The sequence below is a fragment of the Hoplias malabaricus genome, chromosome 17 (assembly GCF_029633855.1).
Source record: "Hoplias malabaricus isolate fHopMal1 chromosome 17, fHopMal1.hap1, whole genome shotgun sequence".
NCBI classification, from domain to species: domain Eukaryota; kingdom Metazoa; phylum Chordata; class Actinopteri; order Characiformes; family Erythrinidae; genus Hoplias; species Hoplias malabaricus.
The window spans coordinates 2,825,146-2,850,710 of record NC_089816.1 but is presented as its reverse complement, the minus strand read 5'-3'; the positions used below and the strand labels follow the sequence as shown (position 1 = coordinate 2,850,710).

Genomic DNA, 25,565 nt, shown 5'->3' with positions numbered 1-25,565 from the left:
GGTGGATTGGCGACTCAAAAGTGTCCGTAGGTGTGAGTGTGTGAATGAACGTGTGTGTTGCCCGGTGAAGGACTGGTGCCCCCTCCAGGGTGTATTCCCGCCTTGCGCCCAATGATTCCAGGTAGGCTCTGGACCCACCGCGACCCTGAACTGGATAAGCAGGTACAGATAATGTATGAATGAATGAATGTTCTAAAAGTCATAAATCTATAACATTCTCTGTCAAATACAAAGGCTAAAGGTAATGTGTCCTAAATGTGGTTTCATCAGGATGCTTTTTAGTGTGTAACTTCTCCATAAGAACCAGGTTTACTACTTAGTTCTGTACGTTCAATTTTTTCAAGATTTTATTTTGGAACCAATAGAAATGCTCCATTGGAAAGTTAAGGAGGTTTTTTCCTTCTCTATTTTATACAGTAAAATATAAAACAGTGATATATATAAAAGAGAAGTTATATTTTAAGTTCTGGGAAATCAAATGGTAGGTTCCAAGTCCCCACTCTACTGTACATTAGAAGCTACTCAGTAATATTTACTGAATCTTACAGAGAGGTTACACTGTAAATACAGTAAAAATAATGCACTCTAGGCTGTAATATGAAGTTTTACCTACTCTTTTCTCATCTACCCATTTACTAAAGTTGGTCGTAATTGAGGCTGTCGGGTTAAAACCACAGATAAGATATGATTTCAGGGTTAGGATATTTCTGTAACACAGACTCTGCTCCTTAAGTGCATGGCTACTTTAATAAAAAAGGAAGGACACATTCACCTGCTTAATACCCAGAGCATGACTTTGCCTCTCTGACATCCGGTGCATATCCTTCAGCCGCTGGAGTGAGAGGACACTAAAGTCATGTGGTTTTTCACACACACACACAGAGAGAGAGAGAGAGAGAGAGAGAGAGAGAGAGAGAGTTGGGGAAGAGGGGAACAAAAGAGGGGTAGGGCGCGGAGGACAAGAAAGAAAGACACAGAGGATGAGAGTAAGAAAAGTGTTGCGTCTGCACTGCATGTGTAACGCACTGCGTCTCAGCCTCTGACTCGTTAGAAAATTTCCCCTTCACTGTACTTTTTTTTTCCCGGCCGACCAACAAACTCTTTTATTTGCACAAAGCTAATTAATAACGCCAAGGTCTCCACAGCCTGGGATGTGCGTTCAGCAAAACTAGGCCACTTTGTCACACTCAGTAGAGCCGGAGTAGGGTAGCGTCCTTCCTTTGCACCACATTAGTGCAGAGAATCGCAGGCAGAGGGCCTAGACATTTTGTCCAAGTCACTTTTAGACAGTCACTGTCTCCAAAAGCGAATAGTAGGCAGTGCTCATTATGGACACAGATATTCAGATGTGTTTGTCCTAGTGGAAAATAATGAAACAATACAAGACTCGGTGGTGCAACTGCACATGATGCCACCGTGGTCAGTGTCAAGTGTCGGCTACAGCAAAAACCCCTCTGGAGCGATGGGCTCCGTTCATAGGACTGAGATTTATTGGAGATGTATTTGTGATGTAGAACAAAGGTTACAACGCATATGCCCCACAGCATAACAAATGACCTCTTAATCAGAGCTGTAAACACACACACACACACTCAACTGCACACACAATCCTGGTCGGGTCGTTCAACCCGAGCTGAAAAAGAGCTGCGAAGCCAGCTTTCCCCAAGTGGCCTGTTCTCTTTAGACTTCTACATGTGTCTTATAAGGCCATCGCTGCTTAAGCACTGCACATTTATTTCCTCTGAGACATGGCTATATGTGACGCTCTCTATCTCTCACTGCGGTACAGTCTCTACCCAACCCAGGTCTCTACCAGTCTCTCTCTCTCTCCCCCGCTAATACCCCCCTCTAATAACATGTGGAGATGATTTGAGAGCTGATGTGTGATCATCAGAACGCAAACAAATCCAATCATTTTCTCATTTAGCTTTAAGAAAGAGGAGCATATTTTCCGACATTGATGAGAAGCTCTGAGTGGATTTGAGTTCCACGGCCGATTGGATGGCGATGATGATGATGACGACGATGATGGAGTTCTTCAGCTTAATCGTCGGCTCTGTTCTCCCCCGGGAAGCATTCGCACGCGCTGGCTTCTGAAGGCGCAGGGAAGATTACAGCACACGATATATGGGCAAAAGTTTGTGGACACTTGCCCAGCCATCCCAGCTCCTACTCTTCTGGAGAGGCTTTATACGGGATGTTGGAGCATTTTACGTGAGGGATTCATGGAAGATCAGCCACAAAAGAATACGAATGTAGCAATGTTGGATGATTAGCTCTGGATAGCACACACCAACCCAACTCCTCCCAACTCAGCTTAATCACTCCGTCACTCCAGAGAACACAGTTCCAGCACTGCTCCACAGCTCGGTCCTGGAGGGCTTCGAACTCCTCTAATGATGAGCTTTTTAATCATTTGTTGGTGATAACTCATTTAAAGATGAGCTCAGAATCCAGATTTGAAACTTTAAAGTATGAATTGAATGGGAAAGAAGGGTTTGTGGTTTTGTTTTTGACTGCAGTAAGAACTCCATCTCTTACGGTTCATTACTGAATCATCAGCCTAGACTTTAAGGGTTGATTTTTTTAAGATTTGCTGTTAGAGTGATTCTCGAACTCTCTCAGTCGCAGGCACTCTGAATGCAGCAGTTTGGAAACATGATTCTTCTTTCTCGCTGGTCAGTAAGCTCGGTCATGTCTGAGACAACGTGTGGTGAGGTCTGTGTGTGGTGTGGTCTGTCAGCTCTGGGGCAGTGACCACAATACCCATTCAGTGTGGTAGGGAGAGTTTTTCATGGGGCTTCGGACTCAAAGGGATAAGTTCTTTGTGTGAGTGTGCCTTTCACAGCCCTACAAAATATAGCCATTCAGCCATAACATTATGGCCGTCTCCTCCTCTCCATGCTGTGAACTGAAGACACAGGTCTATAGCACCACCACAGGTTATGGTTAGGGTGGTGGATCTTTCCCAGCGCTGACAGGGTGGTGGTGTGTTACAAGTGGTACCAGGGGATCAGAAAACAGCAGGGATTTAAAAACTCCAGCAGCACTGCTGTGTCTGATCCGCTTGTACCGATACACCACAATGTCAGTGTCACTGCAGCGCTGAGAATGATCCACCAGCCAAATCCTACCTGTTCTGTGGTGGTCCTGTTTGGGTCCTGACCAATGAAGAACAAGATAAAAGGGGGAAATGAAGTATGCAGAGCAGCAGGTGCACTACAATCTGTAATTGTAGAACTACAAAGTGCTCCAGTGGTACTGAGCGCATGGACAGTGAATGTAGAAACAAGGAGGCGGTCATAATGTAATGGCTGATCAGTGTGTATGTATATATATGTGTGTGTGTGTGTGTTCTGTATGCAAGCATAGCAGTGTGAGGGGGAACAGATGGCAGCAGAGGAAGGCACCAAAGTTTAATCCTATCAGATGGATTCTCGTTCCACCATCTGGTTAATCCATGCACAATTTCAGCGCCCCGCAAAAGAGTCGTCCCAGGCCAAGATTACCATCACAGATTGCTCTGCCGCGCCTCTTCATCTCTGCCGCTTTAGCGCCGACGCCAAATTGCATTACGCCTTACCGTCGCAATCACCGCCGCAGAAAAGAGCATGTGCGACCGCCGGGGAAAAGCCAAAGGTCCTCGGCCGCAAAGTGGATTACACCACTCCTGTAAATTACAGCATGTCCGACATGCAGAATATCTGTGAAATAAAGCGGATTTGGCCTGGGTTTTATTTATGTTTTGGAAATGCCCTTCTGAAAGCATTCATAACCTAAAGACTTTAGTTGAGAGTCTGAAAGGTCTTTCCCCTTAATCTTAATGAAGTACAACTACGAGGAGTTGGGGAACTGCAGAATAAATATGATTTATCATTTGGAGCCGACTTGTCTGGCTGGACATTGATGGATGACTGATTGTTGAGCTCCTGCTCCACGCTTCAGATCAGCTGCCCACGCTCCAGCCACCACCAATTGCCTTGGAGCTGCCCCTACACTGAAGTTTTCATGGACTCCTAACTATTATCACCAGTAGATTGACCAGAGGAGGATAGGTCACCCCTTGTGAGCCTTGGTTCCTCCCCAGGTTTCTTCCTCAGCTCAGAGGGAGTTTTTCTTTGCCACTGTCGCCCCTGGCTTGCTCTTAACTGGAATTCTGTGAAGCTGCTTTGTGACAACATGAGTTGTATAAAGCGCTATACAAATAAATTTGATTTGAATTTGCCTGTTCTTGGTCCAGCGTTTACGACTCAGTATCATTTTGCGAATATTTCTTAGTCTTATCTTTGCAGCCATGTGCTTTCATTCGTTATTGATCCAATGATTGGATTGGTGCCATTAATTTAATTGGTATCGTATTCTATTGCAATTTTATATTTTTAAAGTGGGTTTTTTTTCCATAAACTGGCTTTTTTCAATTATCTATTTCTCTGTTTTAAAAAAGTCCCACCAGAAGAAAGAAAATGTAATGCATTTTCAGAAAAAAAGGTACAGTACAGGTATTACTATCACTACAGGTACAAACTGTGTAAATGTCTCTCTACAGCAGAGGCGAATGGTTGTAATCTTTCATTATAAAACTGTATAAAACACAAGAACACAATATCCTGGAGACGAAATAGGGTGTGTGAGCTCAAAACAAATACAAAATCTAGAATTATTATAGGATATGGTGCAATTATGTACTAACTAAAGGTGCTGAATACTCAGCAAGTTCACCCGTGTTAAATCAACGCTATTAGTGTTACATTAACACTGTTAGTGTCATAATTTAACACTCTCAGAGTTAACACTAATAGTTTTGATTTACCACTGGAGAATTTGCTGTGTATGTACCACTGAGGCTATCAGCACAGTGACAGCTTATGTTACTATAGAGTGCACTATTTTGGGATTCTGCCATTTTGCAGTAGTGTCCAAAAGCCTAGCTCTCATAGCATTGCAAAAAGTAATGTACACCTATGTACACTAGTGGATAGTGGATACCCATAATCCACTGCATTGTTTGGTAAAAACACGCATGAAGTAGTGTCTGCATGAAGTAGGTCACAGTGGGTCCGCCGACGGGAACACACCTTAGATGGACCATCAGTCCTTTGCAGGGCGACACACACTCACGCATTCACTTACACTCCTCCTGAATTCAGTTCCCTATAATAGCGCAGTATATAGTGTGTAGTATAGGGAAAAGTGAACAGAGAGACATTTGGAACGCTTTAGATTTACAACTGGTCTTTAAGACCAATTTTGTAGCATTTATGGTATATTTAAAATTTCATGTCCCTCTGCAGCACCTTGCTAATTTGTTTTTCTGGCCTCCAGCAGATCATTCTCTAACACGTTCTCTTTAAAGCAAACTTCTTAAAAATGGCCAACAACAATGTGAGAGAATTTCCTGTAGTCCTCTCTTCCCTAACTGCCTGTTAATCAAGCTTTCTGTTGTCTTTGTAAACTCCTCCCAGGGCATTGCTAGTGCACACACTCTCTCACACACACACACACCCTCCCCAGAGCTCAGTGGTGTTTTCACAGCTTTGTGACCCATCCTGCTGCTTCATCACATCTGGGCTCCGCTGTAGAACCAAGTCCCTCCCACCAGCGAGCCATCTGCCTCCGTCCTGCTCCTCCAGTCTTCTTCCACAACATCATTGGTCTCCACCCATTCTTGATAACCCTGAAGCTGCAGGAGGATCTCTTGGACACAGCTCTCCCCAGAGTACTCAGCTAATACTGAGACAGAGATTAGGAGTGAGCTGAGAGGAGGTCATCACAGGGAACTGAGGACCGGGCATCATACTGTTTCACTAGCTGTGATCATTGGATTGGCCTTTTCCTCTCTAGCAAAGTCAATTCTGACACTGTTTAACGGCTCAGTAGCCGGAAACATGGAAATAGAAGGATATTACTGTGCCTATTTAGGAAAGTAGGGTGAGCTACTTTGTTCTACTCTTTAGATGATTTAAAGCGAACGTGAATGTAGCTTAATTATACTTAATATTTAGGGATATTCATTTTTTGTTTTTAATAAAATGACAATTGTTGTTCTTAAAATGAAAAAAGAGCGGGAGAATGGTTGAGTTGTTCATTACAATTATACATTAAACAAAGATGCTTTAAAACGTATTTATTCACCTAATGTAATTATGAAAGTAAGGATTCTTTAAAGTCAACCATTAAAACAAAGGGTTAGTGATAACTATTTTAGTAATTAAAGCTGTTTTAGAGTCTCATACTTACATTTGTGACTTTGGTGTACACTTTTTAGACCTCTATTTGCGAATGGGATTATGTATTTACAATTGTAATTAAAATACAACAAAGTATTAGTGTGTGTTTAGCACTAGAAGCGAGGCTTAGACTAGACTAGACCAAGCAGCCTGGAGCTCTTCTCTTCTGTCCCAGATGACTGCCTCCAAGAACCACATGCCATCTTTTCCTTTTCTCTTTCTCCTCATGCCCCTCTCCCTCCTTCTCCGACAGAAAGCTGAACAATAGCTGTAATTAGTTGAACGAGTCTGCTTGGGTGAGGCTTGGGGCGTGAAGATCTGGAGCCAAAGTTCAGCGCAGGCCAAATGAAAGCGCCTCTCATTAAGGTGTTGAATTTTTACGGCTGGCTGCTGTTTTCCCAGCTCGTCCCACAGCGCCTGGCCTTTTGATCGACTGTGGTTCGAACCCGGGATCCCTCCGCCCGTGACATTTACACGAGAGTCGTAAAACAAGCCCCCCCTATGCGCCGGGGTCGGGTAATATTTAATAAAGGTGCGTGTATAATCACCAGAATTAGCATTCGCCGCCACCCTCGCCCTTGGGGGACCCGGGTAGAAGAGGGAGGGAGTGGGTGTATGTGTCTTTGAGTGTGTGTGTGTGTTTTGTGTGTATGGGGGGCGGGGGTATTGTGAAGTGTGCTGTGGGGTTGTTAGAGTGAGGTGATCATTGTCAGAGGGTGAAAAGGGGGCAGACTGATCTTTTTCCGTCTGACCCTTACATTCCATTAATTATCCCAGAGCCCTTAACAAAAGCTGAGTGGAAATGACACCTTTCATAAGCTCAGTGCTGTGTGTGTGTCATCATCAAACCTGTAAAAATGAATTTAAATTGTATATGTTAATATACCCACATCTAAATCGCTTATTTAAAATGACCATTTCCCAAGCTTACTTTATATATTACTATGATACAGGCCCTGCAGTGCACTTCTGTCAAGGTACAGTCTGCGTGGCAACACTCATAACTTCACTGTGAATGGGAATTGATGACAAGATGGATATATGTAAATGTGCTTCGGCATCACAAAAATGTATATTTAAAACTGGCTTTGATTTACTTTTATTTACTGGGAGCTGCAGCATGAACAGTATTCTGTAAATTGACTCTGGACATTGGTGGGAAACTATGAATCGACCCACAACCCCCCACCACCCCCAACCCCACAGCCATTGGCTTTTTTTTTTGTTGTGTTTTATGCAAAATGCACCTGAGTCTTGAACAGTAACTCACTCAAGTAGAGAATGTGATTTAACCTCTTCTGACGTTGACAGATCAGGGTTTTTGTGTTTGTTTGTTTGTTCGTTTTTGGAGGGGATAAATCTATTGGTGGGGACAGCTCAATAATCGCTGGATGCTGGTGGAGACACGTGTCCTCTGTCCACCTCCGTGCTAATTCTACGGTTTTGGACTTGAAAATGTCAGGAAAAATGTAGTTGCTCTTGTCTCATACTTAGTCTCTCTCTCTCTCTCTCTCTCCCTCCATGCACTGCTGTCGTTTGAAATTCAGCAAACCGTGCTCGCTATAATCCATAAAGGCTGGCAGTGTGCCCTTGGTGAGGTGTGATGAGAAGTGATGAGGTTCTAGCCCTTGCCTTTGGCAGACCACAGCCAACGAGAGTTACAAAACATAGCCAAACTACAACAAAACACAGGGAAACACAGTTCAACCCAGCAGCACAAAGTACAACATTGTAGAACACCGCAGAACCCGGCAAAACCCATTAAAACACAGACAAATCCAATACAGCTGGGTAAAATACAGAATAAAATAATAGTAAAACACAGAATAATAAAATTCATCACAATACAGCATTGCACTGCTGTGTCTGATCCACTCATAGCATCACAATAACAATAACCACACAGTAACAGACCACCACCATCACTGCTGCATCACTGCTGCTCTAAGAATGATCTGTGTGGTGGTCCTGGGCAAATTACGTATGTAGAGCAACAAGTCGACTACAGTCTCTAATTATAGAACTACAAAGAGCTCCAGTCTGGACAGTGAAGCTGAGAGAATGGACAGTGAGTGTAGAAACAAGGAGACGGCCAAAATGTTATCAGTGTATCAAAATATGGTATAAGAGTAAAACATAAAACAATGAAGAATGACACAGTAAAACACAAAAAAACACATTGTAACACAGTTACAGTCAAACATCACAATATCTTATGACATTAAAACACAAAAAACACTAGGGTGTGACTCACTGAAACACATCAAAACTCTGTATAACACGTGAAAACATGGTAAAACATTGTATGACACAATAAAACAAAACAAAACATTGGTATGACACAGTACAACACATCAAAACACAGCAGAGCCCAGCCTAGAGGTCTTCCCTGTGTACAGCAGTTATAGCAGCTACACGTCACCACAATGTAGATTGAGATTGATGATCCCAGAGCTTACTTCATCTCTCTCTCTCTCTCTCTCTCTCTCTCTCTCTCTCTCTCTCTCGTCGGGAGGCGTATGGAGACGATACGAAAGCGCCAGCCTCTGTCTAATCACATCTGACTGCTTTAATGGTTCTGTCAGTTATCGTTAGGTTGTGGCAAGGCCTCCATTTCCAAATGTTTCCCATAAATCTATTTGCTGTAATCATGAAAAGATATGTCAATTGCCTTGTCTTTAGTGTGAGGATGTAGTACATGGATTTAGTGCCTGATATTATGGCGCTAAATCTTTGGACCTCTACTGACACGGTTTTGGAATCTAAAAGCGTTCATATACAAAAGATAGCACTTTTAAAATAGGTGTTTACCTGATGTGCAGTGATCTGACCTGAACCTGAGGTTCCTCTGATATCATCTCATACTTTACCATACTTTCACCTGAGGGTTTGTCATTTCTACTATCATTTGCCCTGACCTATTTTATGCTGCTCCACATTTGCACATAATAGAACACATGTCTAAAAATGAAATAAAAACCTATTTAAATGCTGCTGCCATTCAAGACTATGGTCTAATATTCAAGCTCTGAGGGAAAACCTTGTATACTTTATTAAGCAGGGTCACATGAAATGTTGCATGCAGCATAATGGATGTCACAATCTCTGTCATGCTCTGAAAAATAAAGGTGCTACAAATGGTTCTTTGAGTAGAACCACTTTTGGTTCCATAAAAGACCATGGCTGTGTGTGAAACAGAAGGCAGCAACCTCCTGCCATGCTGTCTATGTTGTCACTTTAGTCAGTGCCCTTAGAAGGCAGCATTTAGACATGAAGTCACCCGTAACAGAACTGCGTTTGAGACATGCTTCCAAGGCAGCAACGCATCACAGTGTTGCTAGGATACAGACAGCTGACTGGTGTAATAAACAAAATATACATTACTGTTTATAATTGAAATAAAATGAGAAAGAAAATGATGCCAGTTTTAATATTAATACAATAACGTATACATTTGTATGAAGAAGACGCAGCAATGGAAAGGTCTCCTTGCAAGAGGAAGAGTATTAGATTTGCATCTATTGGCTCTAGCTACTCATCCCAAAGTAACTAGGCTCATTATTATTATTGTTATTGTTGTTTTTATTAGTAGTTAGGGCTGGGAAATTAATTGAAAATCTATCAAAATCAACATTAAGAACTTCTAATCAATATAATCTTGTCTATATCGATTATTTTGATTATTTTTGAATGCTGAGGGATTCCAGCCGTTTCAGACACAGCCCATGTTTGTTTAAGAGATGATTGAATGTGAAGAAGCTTTTAAACGTTTGAAATTCCCTCACTAGATCTTAAGATTCTTTACCCATTTGAACATATTACAGAACAATGGTTCTTTATGGAACTCAAATCTTGCTCCTCTATGACATCACTCACAGTACCATTCTGTAGAATCTTTATTTTTATGAGTGTACTTTCAAAACCCAGGATATTACTCATGAGCCTTAATTACTTCCAATGAGAGAGATGTATATTCTGAATCTACATAAATAGCTGCCTCTTCATATCAGCTGTAATATCCGTTTTGCTACTGACAGCGGTCCAGGAAAACTAGACCTGCCTGGACTTGTTTGTACAAGAAAATAAAAGAAAACCTAGTATTTCACCTGACATTTTGAATATCGCTGTAAAGAAGGTGTACACATTCTGAGAAGGTTACTTAGTTTAATAACCCCTCTTTATTTCTCTCTTTCTCTCTCCCTGTGGGAAGCAGCCACTCCATGTATAAAGGCCATCAGTCCCAGTGAAGGCTGGACCACGGGAGGTGCCACAGTAATCATCATAGGAGACAACTTTTTTGACGGGCTGCAGGTCATCTTTGGCACCATGCTGGTCTGGAGCGAGGTCAGTTCACTTACACAGTTACCCAATAAGACCAACAAGTCTGCGGCCAACTAATACGACAAGGAAAGTAATTTATATTACTTTGTACTCATGTCCGTAATGTCCGTGTACTCATTTCTGTGATCTCTGAAGCAGCTGCACGAGTTCACCATGCTTAGTTCAAGTGTGGGATCGAGGGCTATCAAACCCTGTGTTTTTGTTGTTGTTGTTGTTTTTATATATTAATTTAATGAAGAATTAACCAATAGAAATGCTCCACGATTTAAAAACAAAATCCTTCTATAAAGGTACAATTTCAGAAATACGTGATTTTCTTTGGACAGCGACGATATCTAGAAGAGGATGAGCAGGTGTCCATAAATATTTGGTCACGTAGTCTAAGTGAATTGTACTTATGTGGGTTGCTATTAACTTAATTCAAGAATCTCTGAGCAGTATTGCCTTTTAAGGTCTAGTCCCATAAGCTTTCCAAACCAAGTACCTCTTCTTGACAAAATGAGCTCCTCTAATTACTGTCATTACATTCTGGGAGAGCGAGAGAGAGAGAGAGAGAGAGAGAGAGAGAGAGAGAGAGATTAATTACAATAGGCTACTCCTGTTCTCCCTTTTCTCTGTCCATCTCTTTCACATATATATATATGTACACAGACACACACATACACACACACACACTTTATGTATATATATCCCTCTTTCACACACTCCCTCTCTCTGGAAGTGTGTTGAGTTTGCCGCTCTCGTTCTGGTAGGAGCTGCTAGATGAAAGAGAGTGCGCTATAAAAAGCCCCTCATTGGTGATGCCATATTTATCTGAGAGGTGAGAGGAGCAGTGGCTGGCATATGAAAGCCCAGCTAAGTGTGCAATGAAAGGGACAGTTTAAAGTCATGTAAAGCTCCGGCGGCGCTGTTGGCTTTGAGCATGCCGGTGCTTCGCTGGGGAAATTGCTTTGTAGAGCCAGCGCTCCTCTTCAAAGACGCTTCAGCTGAGTCTCCGGAGCGGAGAGCAGTCAAATCAGAGTCCAATCACAGAACAAAGCTCGGTTGCTTAATAGGCACGGTAACGGAGCTAATGTGGCTGCAGGTAAGCAGCAGAAAGCTGCAGGCGGCAGAGTGAGAGCAGCTGTTTATACTCTGTTTATCCGCTCCTAAACACATGCTGTTACAGTCAATCACCAAATGCGGCTTCTATTAATAAGGAGCATGGAAGAAAAGCTGGGAATAGAACCTTTATATTCAAGTTCACCTGAAATGTGCAGGATTACGTCCCGTGGCTTCTTCAGATCATCAGTTGCATTTAAACTAAGCAGATTCTTCTTAGTGGAGTTATTGTGGCACACAGAAATACAACATGCAGTAAATTATTATACAAGGAATGTACAACTAATAGAATGAAATCTCTGGAGAATGCCTCCAAGCCATGGTTGGTGTAGCAGTGTACCTACATTCTCTGAAGTGATGGAGCTCTATGCAATACCAGCATCGGTACCTGAATACATGCTCTTGTGACTGCCACCAAATCCTCACAAAATAAGCCACACTGCTAAGCCTTCCCAGAAGAGCAGAAGATGATATTATTAAAAAGTATGGACATACAGTGTGCATACATATAACTCGGCACTGTATAAACACGGCAAGCCTCTATAGAACACCTCTGCTCTTTTGAAGCGCCTTCAGACAGAAAAGAAATCTTATTTCAGGGAGTGAGAAGCTGAAATGGGGGAAAACGAATGAGCTCATGACATCGTAACCCACGTAGAGCTGTGTCTGTATCACCGCAGCATGCAGGAGTTTGATAAAAGGTCAGAGATCATTTCCTCTGCTCCGTGAGCTGATTAATGAGCTTATCCAGTCTCAGGGAGGCTGTTACTTCACTCTCATACGCTCTCGATCCTTCACTAGCACTATTGCTTTTCCTTGCTCTCAGACCAGCGCTGATACTTATAATGTTTAGTTTTCATATTGATGCTGTCCAATCAAAAATAAGTATCTCCATTTTTGTGGATTTTAGTTTAGCAGCGGTGAATATTTTAGGAAGAATGGACCAATAGAAAAATGACCTCGAGCTAAATCTTTTTATATTGATTTCCATTGAAGGTTAAGCATGTTTTTTTCATTCTCTTGTATATGTTTTTTAGAGCCACAATGTGCTTTTTAATTATAGGAGCCAGACCTCACTCCCCTTTCACAGTTAAATCCTGATGTAATATTTATACATTTTTAATTTATGTTTTAATTTATATTTTCATGAATTCATCAGTATTAGCAATATTAATTTTGTTATATTTGGAATTCTAATACCTGTTAGCTACATTAGGGTTCATCTTGGACATGCCTTGGCCAATATACCCACAAATTAACATACACTGGCTCCAGAGAAACAAGAACAATGACATGGTAAACGTGCAATCAACCTAAAATAATAGTTACAATTGCCCTTGCTTGATTTTCTGTATTTTGATTATGATTCATATAAGGCACTATGCATCATGCTCCATGACCAGCACATACTGAGTTTTAATTGGCCTCAATAGAGCACATTTTTGCTTTATTATCCCTAGCAACTCATATATGATGCAGTAGGTCCACTGTAATATTTAACACGTTCATACCAGCGATGCATATTAGGTAATTACAGAGGTCAGATTTCCCTCTGATTGTTTAATATATGATTAATTGTGTCTACTGTTAATAAACCAACGGTTGCTGCACTTCTTATTGGACATTAGAATATTGTTCTCATTCCTTTTCCTTCTCCTTGTTTTTGTGCACCTTTAGCTCATCACCCCTCATGCCATTCGGGTCCAGACTCCTCCAAGACACATCCCTGGAGTGGTGGAGGTCACTCTGTCCTACAAGTCCAAACAGTTCTGCAAAGGTACACCGGGCAGGTTCATCTACACAGGTAAATTACAATGTGCTGAGTAGCTGTATTTATTTTTTCCACTGCACTTCTTTACACTTAATGCTCTTATTTTTTACATTATTTAAAAGGATCCTAAACAGTTTGTGGCTTAGATATAAAGTAAAAAAAAACCACATGGATCCTGCTTTATATTGTCTCCAATAAAACTGTAATGAACGGTGATGTTTTCATTTATATTACATATAGATCACAGTAGTACATCCTATGTAAATACATAGCAATATCTTCTGTAGTTCATGTAATTACACAAGTATTACCTGGGAGAAGCATTATGGTAAATACAAAACTACTATTGTCACTTTGTTTGCACGTATTGTTAATGCATAATTTTTATTAGACTCTTTTCTTTGGATAAAAGAAAATAAAAGCCACTCCACCGGCTTATTTTTTTTAGTTTTGTTTAGGTTGTTTTGTTTATTTGTTTGTTTTGCGTTTTCTTTTTGCTTTTGTTTTTTGTTCGTTTTTTCCATGCTTGTGAATTCAGTAAAGAAGAGGTCCAGTATGGTCCAATGAGTTGGACGGTGTTCCTAAACAGGCCCTTGCTGCAAAGGAATGCCACCTATTTCCTGCTCCTGCAGCTTTAACACAAACAACTGCAGCTCGTTCAGATAGAGACCCAGCTCTAATCTTTGGAGGAAGAAGGGGTCATGTGAGATCTGAAGTGATTCAGGATCACTGTATACTCCATGTTATAAGAGGGCTACATGCCAACAAGGAAGAATTAAACCAGTACTTAGTGAAGCAGGCAGGTATTTGTATAGAACCCAAGCCAACACTGAATAATATCTTGCCAAAATGAATGGTGAAATCTTCTTAAATTTACTCAATATATCTAACATTCTACATTCCAAGATTTGTGTAAGAATGTTTAAACACTTTTTCTAGATGTATATATTCATCATATTTACATTTTATTAATCATAACCGTGTCTTAAAATATGCAAAATGATATTCTGGTCTTGTCCCTCCGGGGTGTGAGCCCATCTTGCGCCCAGTGATTCCGGGTAGGCTCTGGACCCACAGAGACCCTGAACTGGATAAGGGTTCCAGACAATGAATGAATGAATGATGTCACAATAAGGTGTATTACTTATATAAACAAATACCTTTGTTGCAGTACACCATGTTGTTTTTTTTAAGAATGAAGTTAGACCATTGCGTCTAATCCAACATAATCTCCAAATGAAAAAGGGCCTTCATCGGTACATTTAAAGGGACCTCAGCTGTGGGCATTGTCCTCTCAGTGTGTGTCCACTCCTGTGGCTGTTTATTCATGTGTGTGAATGAGATGCTCATTGGGTTTATGGCGCTGGACTTGGCCTCTCTTCATGGTCCATTCATTGAACACATGGCCAGGCACTGAGCGAAGGATTTTGCAACACACACACACTAAACACACACACACACACTAAACACACACCTTCGAAACTGAGGGCAGATGGTCAGGCCAGTTTTTTAACAGCCACGCTCCCTGATGTGTTCCTATTTTTTGCCAAAATATTCATACCCAGGAAAACATTGTGGGTATTTTAATTAAGCAACAAAATATATGCGCTGTAAAAGTGCTTTGTGGTAACAAGCTATTGAGTATTTATTTGAGTTATATTCAACTATGCATCAACAGCAAAATTCAGAATTTTGGTTAAAATCAACGAAATGCCAATGAAAAATTCAAATCAAATTTTAAAATGTGAACACAATAAAGGTTAATCAGAAATGAGTTCACATGCTAGTACGCAGTGTAAATGAGTGTATTCTGCTCAAAATACATTTTCCAAATAACCCCAAGCACATTATTGTTGCGGATGCTCGTTCTTAAACACATTTCCAGTGTGTCCTACGTATGCCATGTTGCACAGTGTATTTCTGCTGTATGGTCATTGGGGGCTATATTGCATCAGTCATACTGCACTGGTTTTATAACTGCCATAAATGGAAGTGAAATTTTTCAATCTGGATCCTGGAGTTTCTCTGGAGTCTTCCTCTTCTTCCCCTGCCCAGGTTACAGTGTATTATCTGTTGTAAAGTTAAGGGACAACAGAGCACCGTTCCACTGCGGATCAACTAGACATATGAACTTTCTAGAATAACACCCTGTAGTTTCTCATGAGTCTCCCTCTTCTTCTCATGCCCATGTCCCAGCAGCCCCCCTGGTCCACAGAGCTGGGGGACATTTCTCTCCCCTGGCTCCAGTTGGCACCTGGGCCAGGCCCAGTTGCCAGTGGGTACTAATCATAGAGGATTGGCAGGGCTGCGTGGCAGCTGGCAGCGGAATTACACACGGGGCATCTGGCGTCTCTAATCAACTTCTGTCAGGCAGAGGAAATGGAGACCTAATTAAATCAATGGCACACCAATGCTGCCGTGCTCGAACACCACACAGCCATGCGGAAAGACGTAGGAACGCACCTTTTCCTGGAGAACAGCTTCCATGCATGCACAGAGGAGGGCAGTCGAATACCCACTCTCATTACAATCTCGATTCGGCTCTACAGAATAAACGGATCGCCTGAATCTGCCATCAGTTCTGTGATCGGGAATAGCATTGTAGGGCCCACAGTCTGTATTGATGATGTTGTTGATTTTTGGCACCAACTGCTCTCTGCTTAAGAACTCATAGACCACTCAGTTAATGGATTCCTCAAAAGCCCGCCAGATAATGGATGATGTCATCGTAGGGGTCTTCGTTTCTTGGCACGAAGAGAGGAGTTTGCGGTAAAACGGTAAAATGGTAAGATGGTGGGGTGGGGAGAGGGTGAAGTTGTAAAGTGGCATTGCATCTATACACAGAGGGATGGCTAACCGAGCCCCAGATGTGGTCCGCCAAATCCCGCCACACTCTCCGTACTCCCACCTCACTCCTCTCTCACTCCATCACTCCTCCTTCAGTCCTCCCTGCAATTTAACATCCAAAGGCTCAGCGCAATTATATTTATCATCAGAACAATTAAGCTCACTCCGCCAGGGACATTACACATCCTGCATGGCACTCGGCAGATAAGAGCACTGAGTCATCATCCCTCTCTTTCTGTCTCTCTATCTATCTTTCCCACCCCACCCCACCCCCCTCTCTGTCTCTCTCTCTCCCTCTCTTTCTCTCTCTCCATCTGCAACAAATGCATTTCCATGTTTGGTTGGGTATTACCCCACACCAGATTGCCACGTTTGTATCATTTGTCAGAAGGCCGTTCCGTCCGTTTCTGCGCGTCTCGAGGCAGAGTTATAACGCTATCTGCCAGCGAGCATGTGTGCTCCCTCACTCGCCCGATAGATTGGAGGAGTTGATGAATCACTCGGGACGTTCAGCAGGCACTTCATCGCTGCTCAGTATTCAGTATTCAGGCCAGTGGGCTGAGCAGCACCCATCAGGCCCACTATTAAAAAGACTCTGCTGGAGCACATTAGGGCCAGTTCTCTTATTCCGGCCCAGTGATGAAGTCTACGGAAGGCATCAGTCACTGGAGGTGAGCGGGAGCCAACCTTTTGATCCACACCAAATCAGAGCTGGCCCAAAGTCAATAATAGAACATTTACTGGCTTTAAACGTCGTCCTCTTCCTGTTTTACTGGAGATGGGAACAACGATACGAGACGTGCAAACTTTTCATGGCTCTGTTCTTAGCCATGGCACTTTTCAAATAGTTTTAATTAAGAAAAATCAAAACAAAGCCATTTGTTTGTAGTTTAATTATTTTCTGAGTTAGGTTACAGTGCAAAAGCAACAGCCGAGGAATTAAAGCAAAACTAGGTAGCATTTCTACCTTAAAATTACAGCTTCAAAATCATTGTGATGCTTCATTGATCTGTAATAGTGAGAACAGAGGCTCTGCCATCGCTAGCAAAAACTGTACTATGTAACTTTTGGTGGAGGGTGGGAAACCACCCCTTCCCCCTTTCACTTGATTTCAGGACAGTGCTGTAAAAGTCAATTACACTCTGTGACTGTAGGACTATAAAACATTTGCCAAGTGTTCCTTTAAATAATTAATATTTAATAATAATATTCATATAAAGTAACGTGACCTAACATGCTTGTACTTGTCACTGTAGTGTGTGTGCCATCTTTCTTTAACCCTTTAATAATCTGTCGCCAGTTTAAATATTTAGGATATAGTTTATGTTTGGCATTTTCAACAAGGGTTTAGATGCAACGGTCAATGAAAAAGGAACAAAAATGTCTAAAACACTTGTATATTGTTTATTTTATTTTTATTTGTTCCAATATGTTACATCAAAAAAATTAGAAAGGGTGCCCTAAATTTTGACAGTTGTGTTTTCTGTAAAGAAGCAAAATATGTAAAATCATGTGATTTGACCAATTATTTTAAACTTTCCCATACCACTGTATATACAAAGGTTATTTATATATAAGGTATTATTTTCAGGTCTTATTGTGAATATTAGCAAATCCCTGGGAATACAGCCGAATGTTTTATTCCCGGTACAGAGTTTTCTATCCCATGCCATCTTAGGAAAGCTAATGGAAAATAAATTTGGCACCATAAATATTTGTGTTAATATATAAAACATTGGAATACTGCTTGATCAGAAATATTGAATGATTTTTATGTTTAATCACGATAGCTAACCACAACTGAACTCTTCCTAATCGTCCTTCAGCTGATTTGACAGAGAACATTTTTTCCAGCGCGTTTAGCCCTAAGTGCTACAACCATAATTTTTCTAATGTGTTGAGTGATTGTTCGATTTTGATAATGAGACTCTTTAATTCTATTGATGAATGGTGTCGTGTTGCTTGATCAATGATGTCCATTTCCATTAAATTGCTAATCCTTGACATGTGAAAATTGTCACCATAAAGATATAGTGGAATTGCTTTAGCTCGGTAGCATGGACTCTTCTGTGGGCAGTTTAGCTCGAGCAGGATCGAGGAAAACAACTCGTCTGTTTTATGGCCGCTGATTCCTCCTATACGTTCACCCCCCCTTTCTTAAAGCGATGCCTTATTTAGCTTGTCGGATTTACCAAATAAACGCAATCACCAGGTTTATGGAAAAATGGATAAAAATGAGATTGTAAGATATTGATCCTGGAGTGGGGAGGGTTGGGAAAAAACAGGCCTCATCTATATAGGGAGAAAAATGAAGCAATAATTCAGGCCGGCATCGAACACCCTGCCACTGAGCTTATCGATTCCCATCCACAGCATATGAGATCACACCTGAGAGAGAGAGAGAGAGAGAGAGAGAGAGAGAGAGAGAGAGAATGTCTGCCATTCCCTAACATGTAGAGAACATTACCACCCTGACATTAACAGCTCTGTACAAAGCCCACAAGTGCCTGTTAAAAGGTTCCGCTAAAGACCAATTACCCAGCATGCCTCTGTGCTCTGTCAGTCAGGGATACAGCTGGAGTGCTACGGGTCTAGATGCAGTCAGCTGACTCAATTCCCCCCACCAGCAGCTCTGAGCAATTGGCTGGACTTTAGAAGTAGAATGTCACTAAGGTTGTATGAATAAGCCTCACATATGCCTTCTGAAGTCTGTGAGAGATTTGGACCAGGCCCCGGGTCACTTTCTGGTTACCGATGGGTTAATGCTTTGATTGGACTTGTCCTCACAGTGTTAGAGTGTTGTCTTTAGAGGAGAGATTTTTTCAGTCTTTCTTTCTTCTTCTGTCCTTTCTTCTCTCTTTGTCTCCTTCTTTCTGTCTCTCTCTCTCTCTCTCTCTCTCTCTCTCTCTCTCTCTCTCTCTCTCTCTCTCTCTCCCCCCCCACCCTCCAACCACCCCAGCAGGGCTCTAGTTATTATTGTGAAATATGAAGCGATCTGGCTCTGCCTTCATGAAATTTCAATGAGCATTGATCGGTGTGATTGCGCGGAATCCTTCAAGCAGTGGTAGTTGTTCATTTATTTATTTATCGTTGATATGTTTTACTCGTTCTAATTCCATCTTCTGAGAAAAAAAAGTAAAAGAAAAAATAAATAAATAAATAAAAAGAAAAGCAGCATCTCTGGACTTTTAATGCGTCCAATCACTTTTGGTTCTGAGGGAACGCTTGCTTCATCCCTGGCCACTTTGTCAGGTCAGGTGGCAGGGAAATTCAATTTGAAGATCATGGAGACACTGGTCCCTCTCTGTGGCTCTATATTTGCTTATATTGATTATATCGTGTAAACATAATGAGCTGGCATGGTATACTCAAGATATTCCTTTCTATATTGATTCAGCAGATTTGGTTTCAACGGTAGAGTTATGACTCATGACATCACACATAACCTCATTATCCGGAACCGGAGACGGGTGGGTAATACTCCACGTGTGATCCGATGAGGGCAGATCTTGGGTGTATGTTAGTGAATCTGGCATCAATGGTATCGTTGTTTCTTACTTTAGAGTACAATCCATTCAGGAATCTCAGATTCCTCTGCAGTAATGTATGAAAGTAAACAAGCTCACAGATGGTTGAAAGATATTCCATGGTGCTTTGGTGTGGTTTGTGAAACGCTGTTTCCCTTTAAAGGGACAGGAAACATTGGAGCCCAAGGGATCTGACTTCCCCTTTTGAGATGATGGCCGTTTGAGCGAGAGAGAGAGAGAGAGAGAGAGAGAGAGAGAGAGAGAGAGAGAGAGAGAGAGAGAGAGAGAGAGAGAGAGAGAGAGAGAGAGAGAGAGAGAGAGAGAGAGAGAGAGAGAGAATTGTTTGTTTTAAACTAGTGATATGATGTGTCTCAGCCTATGATCTTCTACAGAAGCTCTTTCTCCATCTGCTGGTGGCTGCTGAGCGGTTTGCTTTCTTTACAGGGCATAAATACTGTCTCCCTTTGTTGCTGCTTCTCATCGAGGACATTTCTGACACTTACCAGAACCTTATTGACTTCGTCTATGAAGTGCTCACATCATCACTTTCACACGCCGTGAAAGTAGAGCAGAGATTGCCAAATAAGGACCATCATATTCCTGCTCTTTGTTTTACTGTCCAATATATGCTCATCTTCATGCTCTTTCACCCTCCAGCTTTCTCTCTCTCTCTCTCTCTCTCTCTCCCTCTCTCTCTCCTTCTCTCCCTCTCTCTCAGTTAGATTGCATTATCTGCCTGGCTGGTGAGGAGATTGTACAGAATGTGGAAATCAATAGCAATGAGGGGGAGTAAACATGTGCAGATGTCTGGGAGGGCAGCAGAGTACAGTTTAGCCAGAGATCTCTCCCATCCATCTCTATATCAGCACATTAACACACTGCCTCCTCCAGCTCTGGAGCCCTGCCTCATTACACCAGCTTTGAGCCACTGTTAAGGGAGATATATACGCTCAGCCCTGGCCCTCACACACTTTGCATCAGCTACCACTTCATTATGCCCTGCTTCCTCTGGAGACTCAAGCCTCCGCACACCGAAGGCCAGCTATTCCGAAAGCTTTAGAACACATTTGTGTAGGTACTGCTGCTGATAAGAGCCATATAACCAAACTCAGGCAAACATTTTATTCAAGACCCTCTGCCTTGAGTCAGTTTTACTGCATCGTATCATCAGTTTTTCACGCATTCACGTGTAGTTACGTCACTGAGATGTAAACAGTCTTTCTGGGTGGTTTTATGTGAAATGGAGTAGTGTAAAGACTCTCCACCTCTCCACATGCACAACACAAATATAGCATTTTATAGATGTTCACAAATTTCCAGTTCACTGCTGATATCTCCTCAGGTTTTCTGTGTAAATCTGGCAGCATCCGTACAGCATCTTACGGATTTAATGAGAAACCTGGAATAAAATCTACTTTCAGAGTAGCTGGAACACAGGCATCCATATAAGGCACAGTAAAATAAGTCAAAGAAGCAATATTTGTGGTTTTGATGTAGTTTGATTAGCTATTAAAATATTATCTAACATATTAATATAAACTTCATGATGTCAACATTTTGAAAGCCTTTTAATTAACCTTGCTTCTTTAGTAACTACCTTCAAATTGTCAGTAAATTCAGCAAATAATCAGCAACAGTGAATTAACCAAGACAACCTGTCATTGAGGCAAATCACTAAACAGCACCCCTTGTGGTGTATTTTGTTTTTGTTAAATTTGAGTGAGTGAGTGAGTGATTTATGAGTTACAAGCCTGTTCAGTGAGGTGCTTATTTTCACTTGGAATATCAACAACATTCATTCACATACACAATGTGTGTGTTGCCCTGTGAAGGATTGGCGCCCCCTCCAGGGTCTATTCCCGCCTTGTGCCCAATGATTCCAGGTAGGCTCTGAACTGAATAAGCGCTTACAGATAATGAATGAATGAATGGTATGTTTATGTAAGTATACGACTGTAGTTTGAGATTGAACTTGTCTGTAAGTATTATTCACTTTTTGAATTACCACAGAAAGTAATTGTAACTTCAGCATGACTTTACTTTTTTGCAGTTAGCGGTGCATTTGGAGTTAGTTCATCGTTAAGGTATAACTTGTGTAACCATAACAGCAACATATAAGTCAGTGTTACCCACCTATGTTGCACCTATGTTTTCTGAGCTAGTATTCATTTGAGGCCCTTTAGAGTCACCCTTCACCCAGTGTGGGCCAAGGCCCTCATTCTAAACACAGCCAGCCTCTGTCTCTATTCATTCTGCCCATACACTCATACACTTCCCTACACTAAAGCTCCCACCCAGCTTCTGCCTCATTCTGATCCCTGGGTCACACTTCCACCTCCCGGCTGGAACCTCCACAGGCCTGATTACAGGAAGTCTATTTAGATATGATGTATTGTGAGCCCCAGGGTGGCTTTGCATCATTCTGTCACATAGGGCTGTTTTTGTTGTTCTTTCTCTGGGCGATAGCTGTGCTCTGCTCTCCATCACTGCCCCAGGATTGTTTTAACAGTTTTTGTTCAGGATTCTTAAGTAAACACTGGGTCAATCACAGGCCCGAGTGAGCGGCTGCGGGGCTAGACGTCCACTGCTTTCCTCTGCCTTAATGCTGGGGCTCAGTCAAGAAGTCATTATGATCTGCAGTGTGTCAGGAACATTGCTGACTGCTCTTAGCTGCAGTTGCAAAAGGAGCGTGTTTCACTGAAATTGAATAAGTGAGGCATTAACTGTATACAAGGCCTGCCACAGTGGTCCTGTATCCTACAGATGAAATAAAGTCACATTCTCTAAACACATTCTCTACAGGGTACAGACTTAAATACTGTACTCTATATATTTGATTGTAGAGTTTCAATTTATTTACAGAGATTAACATAAAATGGTATGTGCCATAACTCTTCTATGGATCATATTTAATGTTTTTTATCTAATATGTTTTGCGGCACAGTGGCGCAGCAGCACAGCTCCAGGGATCTGGAGGTTGTGGGTTCAAGTCCAGCTCCGGGTGACTGTCTGTGAGGAGTGTGGTGTGTTCTCCCTGTGTCTGCGTGGGTTTCCTCCGGGTGACTGTCTGTGAGGAGTGTGGTGTGTTCTCTCTGTGTCTGCGTGGGTTTCCTCCGGGTGACTGTCTGTGAGGAGTGTGGTGTGTTCTCCCTGTGTCTGCGTGGGTTTCTTCCGGGTGACTCTCTGTGAGGAGTGTGGTGTGTTCTCTCTGTGTCTGCGTGGGTTTCCTCCGGGTGACTGTCTGTGAGGAGTGTGGTGTGTTCTCCCTGTGTCTGCGTGGGTTTCCACCGGGTGACTGTCTGTGAGGAGTGTGGTGTGTTCTCTCTGTGTCTGCGTGGGTTTCCTCCGGGTGACTGTCTGTGAGGAGTGTGGTGTGTTCTCCCTGTGTCTGCGTGGGTTTCTTCCGGGTGACTGTCTGTGAGGAGTGTGGTGTGTTCTCCCTGTGTCTGCGTGGGTTTCCTCCGGGTGACTGTCTGTGAGGAGTGTGGTGTGTTCTCCCTGTGTCTGCGTGGGTTTCCTCCGGGTGACTGTCTGTGAGGAGTGTGGTGTGTTCTCTCTGTGTCTGCGTGGGTTTCCTCCGGGTGACTGTCTGTGAGGAGTGTGGTGTGTTCTCCCTGTGTCTGTGTGGGTTTTTTCCGGGTGACTCTCTGTGAGGAGTGTGGTGTGTTCTCTCTGTGTCTGCGTGGGTTTCCTCCGGGTGACTGTCTGTGAGGAGTGTGGTGTGTTATCCTTGTGTCTGTGTGGGTTTCCTCCGGGTGCTTCGGTTTCCTCCCATAATCCAAAAACACACGTTGATAGGTAGATTGGCGACCCAAAATTGTACCTGGGTGTGAGTGAATGTGAGTGTGTGTCGTCCTGTGAAGGACTGGCGCCCCCTTCAGGGTGTGTTCTGGGTAGGCTCTGGACCAGATAAGTGGTTAGAATGAATGAATGTATGAATGTATTTATGCATGTTTTACCAGTTCATTTGGTATATCATATAAAATTCGTTCTACATTCTGTGTTTCTCACAACCCGTAATACCACCAAAGTATGGGACAAAAAAGAGCTGAACGAAATTTAGCACTGCGTTATTTAGACGCAGCACACATGCTTAGCACATGTGCTGCTAGCGAGAGTAGGCTAGCACAAGTGCACTAATTATATATGTTTATAATGTTTTTCTATTCTATGTAGCCTTGGCACCTAAGCAGCAAACCTATATAAAATCCCAGTCATACCTAAATAAAGAAAGAAAGAAAGAAAGAAGTGAGTTAACAAGGACACAGTGTCATTTACGCAAAGCACCCCATGTTGAATATTTTGTTAAATGTCTGTGAGTGAATTCTGTGAGGAATTTTGCTTCTAAAAACTCTATAGAGTACATTTAGATATTTTCACAAAGAAAAAAACATTAAAAAAATACTGGTGAATCAAAGACACCATAAAATTGTACATTACTCTAGATATAAGCCGACCTATTATACCAAATGAACAGCCGCTAAAGGTAATGACATCAAGTCAGATTGATCTGGATGGGAACGCTGTCGGACCATCACTATCCAGATGCAGGAATGCAGAGACTTGATCTGGCTTGTCAGGTCGAGAGCCATTTGTTCACTTCTCTTTTCCTCCCATTAAGAGCTAGTGCTCACCTGCTGCTTGGAGGCCGTCCTACTCTATGAAGAGGAGAACTGATCAGTGGGCAACTTCCATCGCGTCTGTGCCATTCCCCGGCGGAGAGAAGGCCAAGCCGGGCACATCATGGGCTCTGGGCTCCAGGGGCATGGTTCTGTCTGGGCTCAAAGCCATCTGACTGCACTCCACCGCACAGAGAGCCTGCCCACAGTCTGTCCTCTCAGCTGTGGAGCTGAGGGGGAGCTGGGTTAGATCCCTCAGGAAACGACCAGGCTGCGGCCTACAGGGCGAACAGAAGGGTGGCCGAGAGACACAGAGACAGAGGGAGAGTGAGAGACACTCCGTTCCCTCATTTCACCAGAACAATTAACTGCGGGCTAAAGAGAGTTCGCTTTTGCGAGTGCTATTTTTCGCTCCATCTTCTGTTGTGTGCAAGAGTCTGCGCTCCAGGCGGCAGAAAAACAGTCTGACTCAGAGAGAGAGAAATGGAGAGAGAAGAACAGAGTGAATGAGCAAAGGAAAAGAGGGCTGCTCAAGGCAATGGGCCTTTGCTCTATAACGTCAGCTACCCAAATCCCATTTTATTTATTTCAATGTTTGAATATTAATGTTGAATCTTGGCCTACACAACCACTTCCTCTCGACTCTGAATACATTGCATACATTATTACATCAGCCCCCACAGCTATCCACCTCCTGCAATATTCACGCTAGTCCTCTAATTGCCTCTGTTAAGTGATCACTGTGTGTGTGTGTGTGTGTGTGTGTGTGTGTGTGTGTGTGTGTGTGTCCAGAAAAAAAAAAGCCACACGCACAGATCCCTCTGTCATATCCGACAACCTTTTTATTAAGTGCTAAAGCTGCCGCCAGAGAGATTCATCACTGTAAACCAAAGAGCCACCAGTGGGAGGCCAGAAACCCAGAGAGAAGATCATTCATTTATGTTTTTACTGGCTTTTTTTTAAAAACAGAATAACCAGGCAGTGCCACTTTCAGGGAAATCCCTGCTTTAGAAAACGGAATCAGTTCAATACAAAATGACTGACTCACATATGTATTATATGTTTTAATGTACACTGCCCAAAGCAGACACCATAATTAATAATTCATTAATTATTAATTAGTGAATTCATT

At 42.4% G+C, this 25,565-nt stretch overlaps 1 protein-coding gene across 3 annotated transcripts in view; it reads left to right on the top strand.

Moving 5' to 3' along the window:
* The window catches only part of ebf1a (EBF transcription factor 1a), a 96,700-nt gene that overhangs the window by 2,804 nt on the left and 68,331 nt on the right, over positions 1 to 25,565 (top strand). For 2 of the 3 annotated variants that reach the window (XM_066648895.1, XM_066648894.1), the window contains exons 3-4: positions 10,441 to 10,571; positions 13,347 to 13,473. In XM_066648895.1, coding sequence (XP_066504992.1) covers positions 10,441 to 10,571; positions 13,347 to 13,473 — 258 coding nt within the window. Of the gene's footprint in view, positions 1 to 10,440; positions 10,572 to 12,885; positions 12,966 to 13,346; positions 13,474 to 25,565 lie in introns of those variants that run through there. The other variant, XM_066648896.1, reaches the window with a different exon arrangement.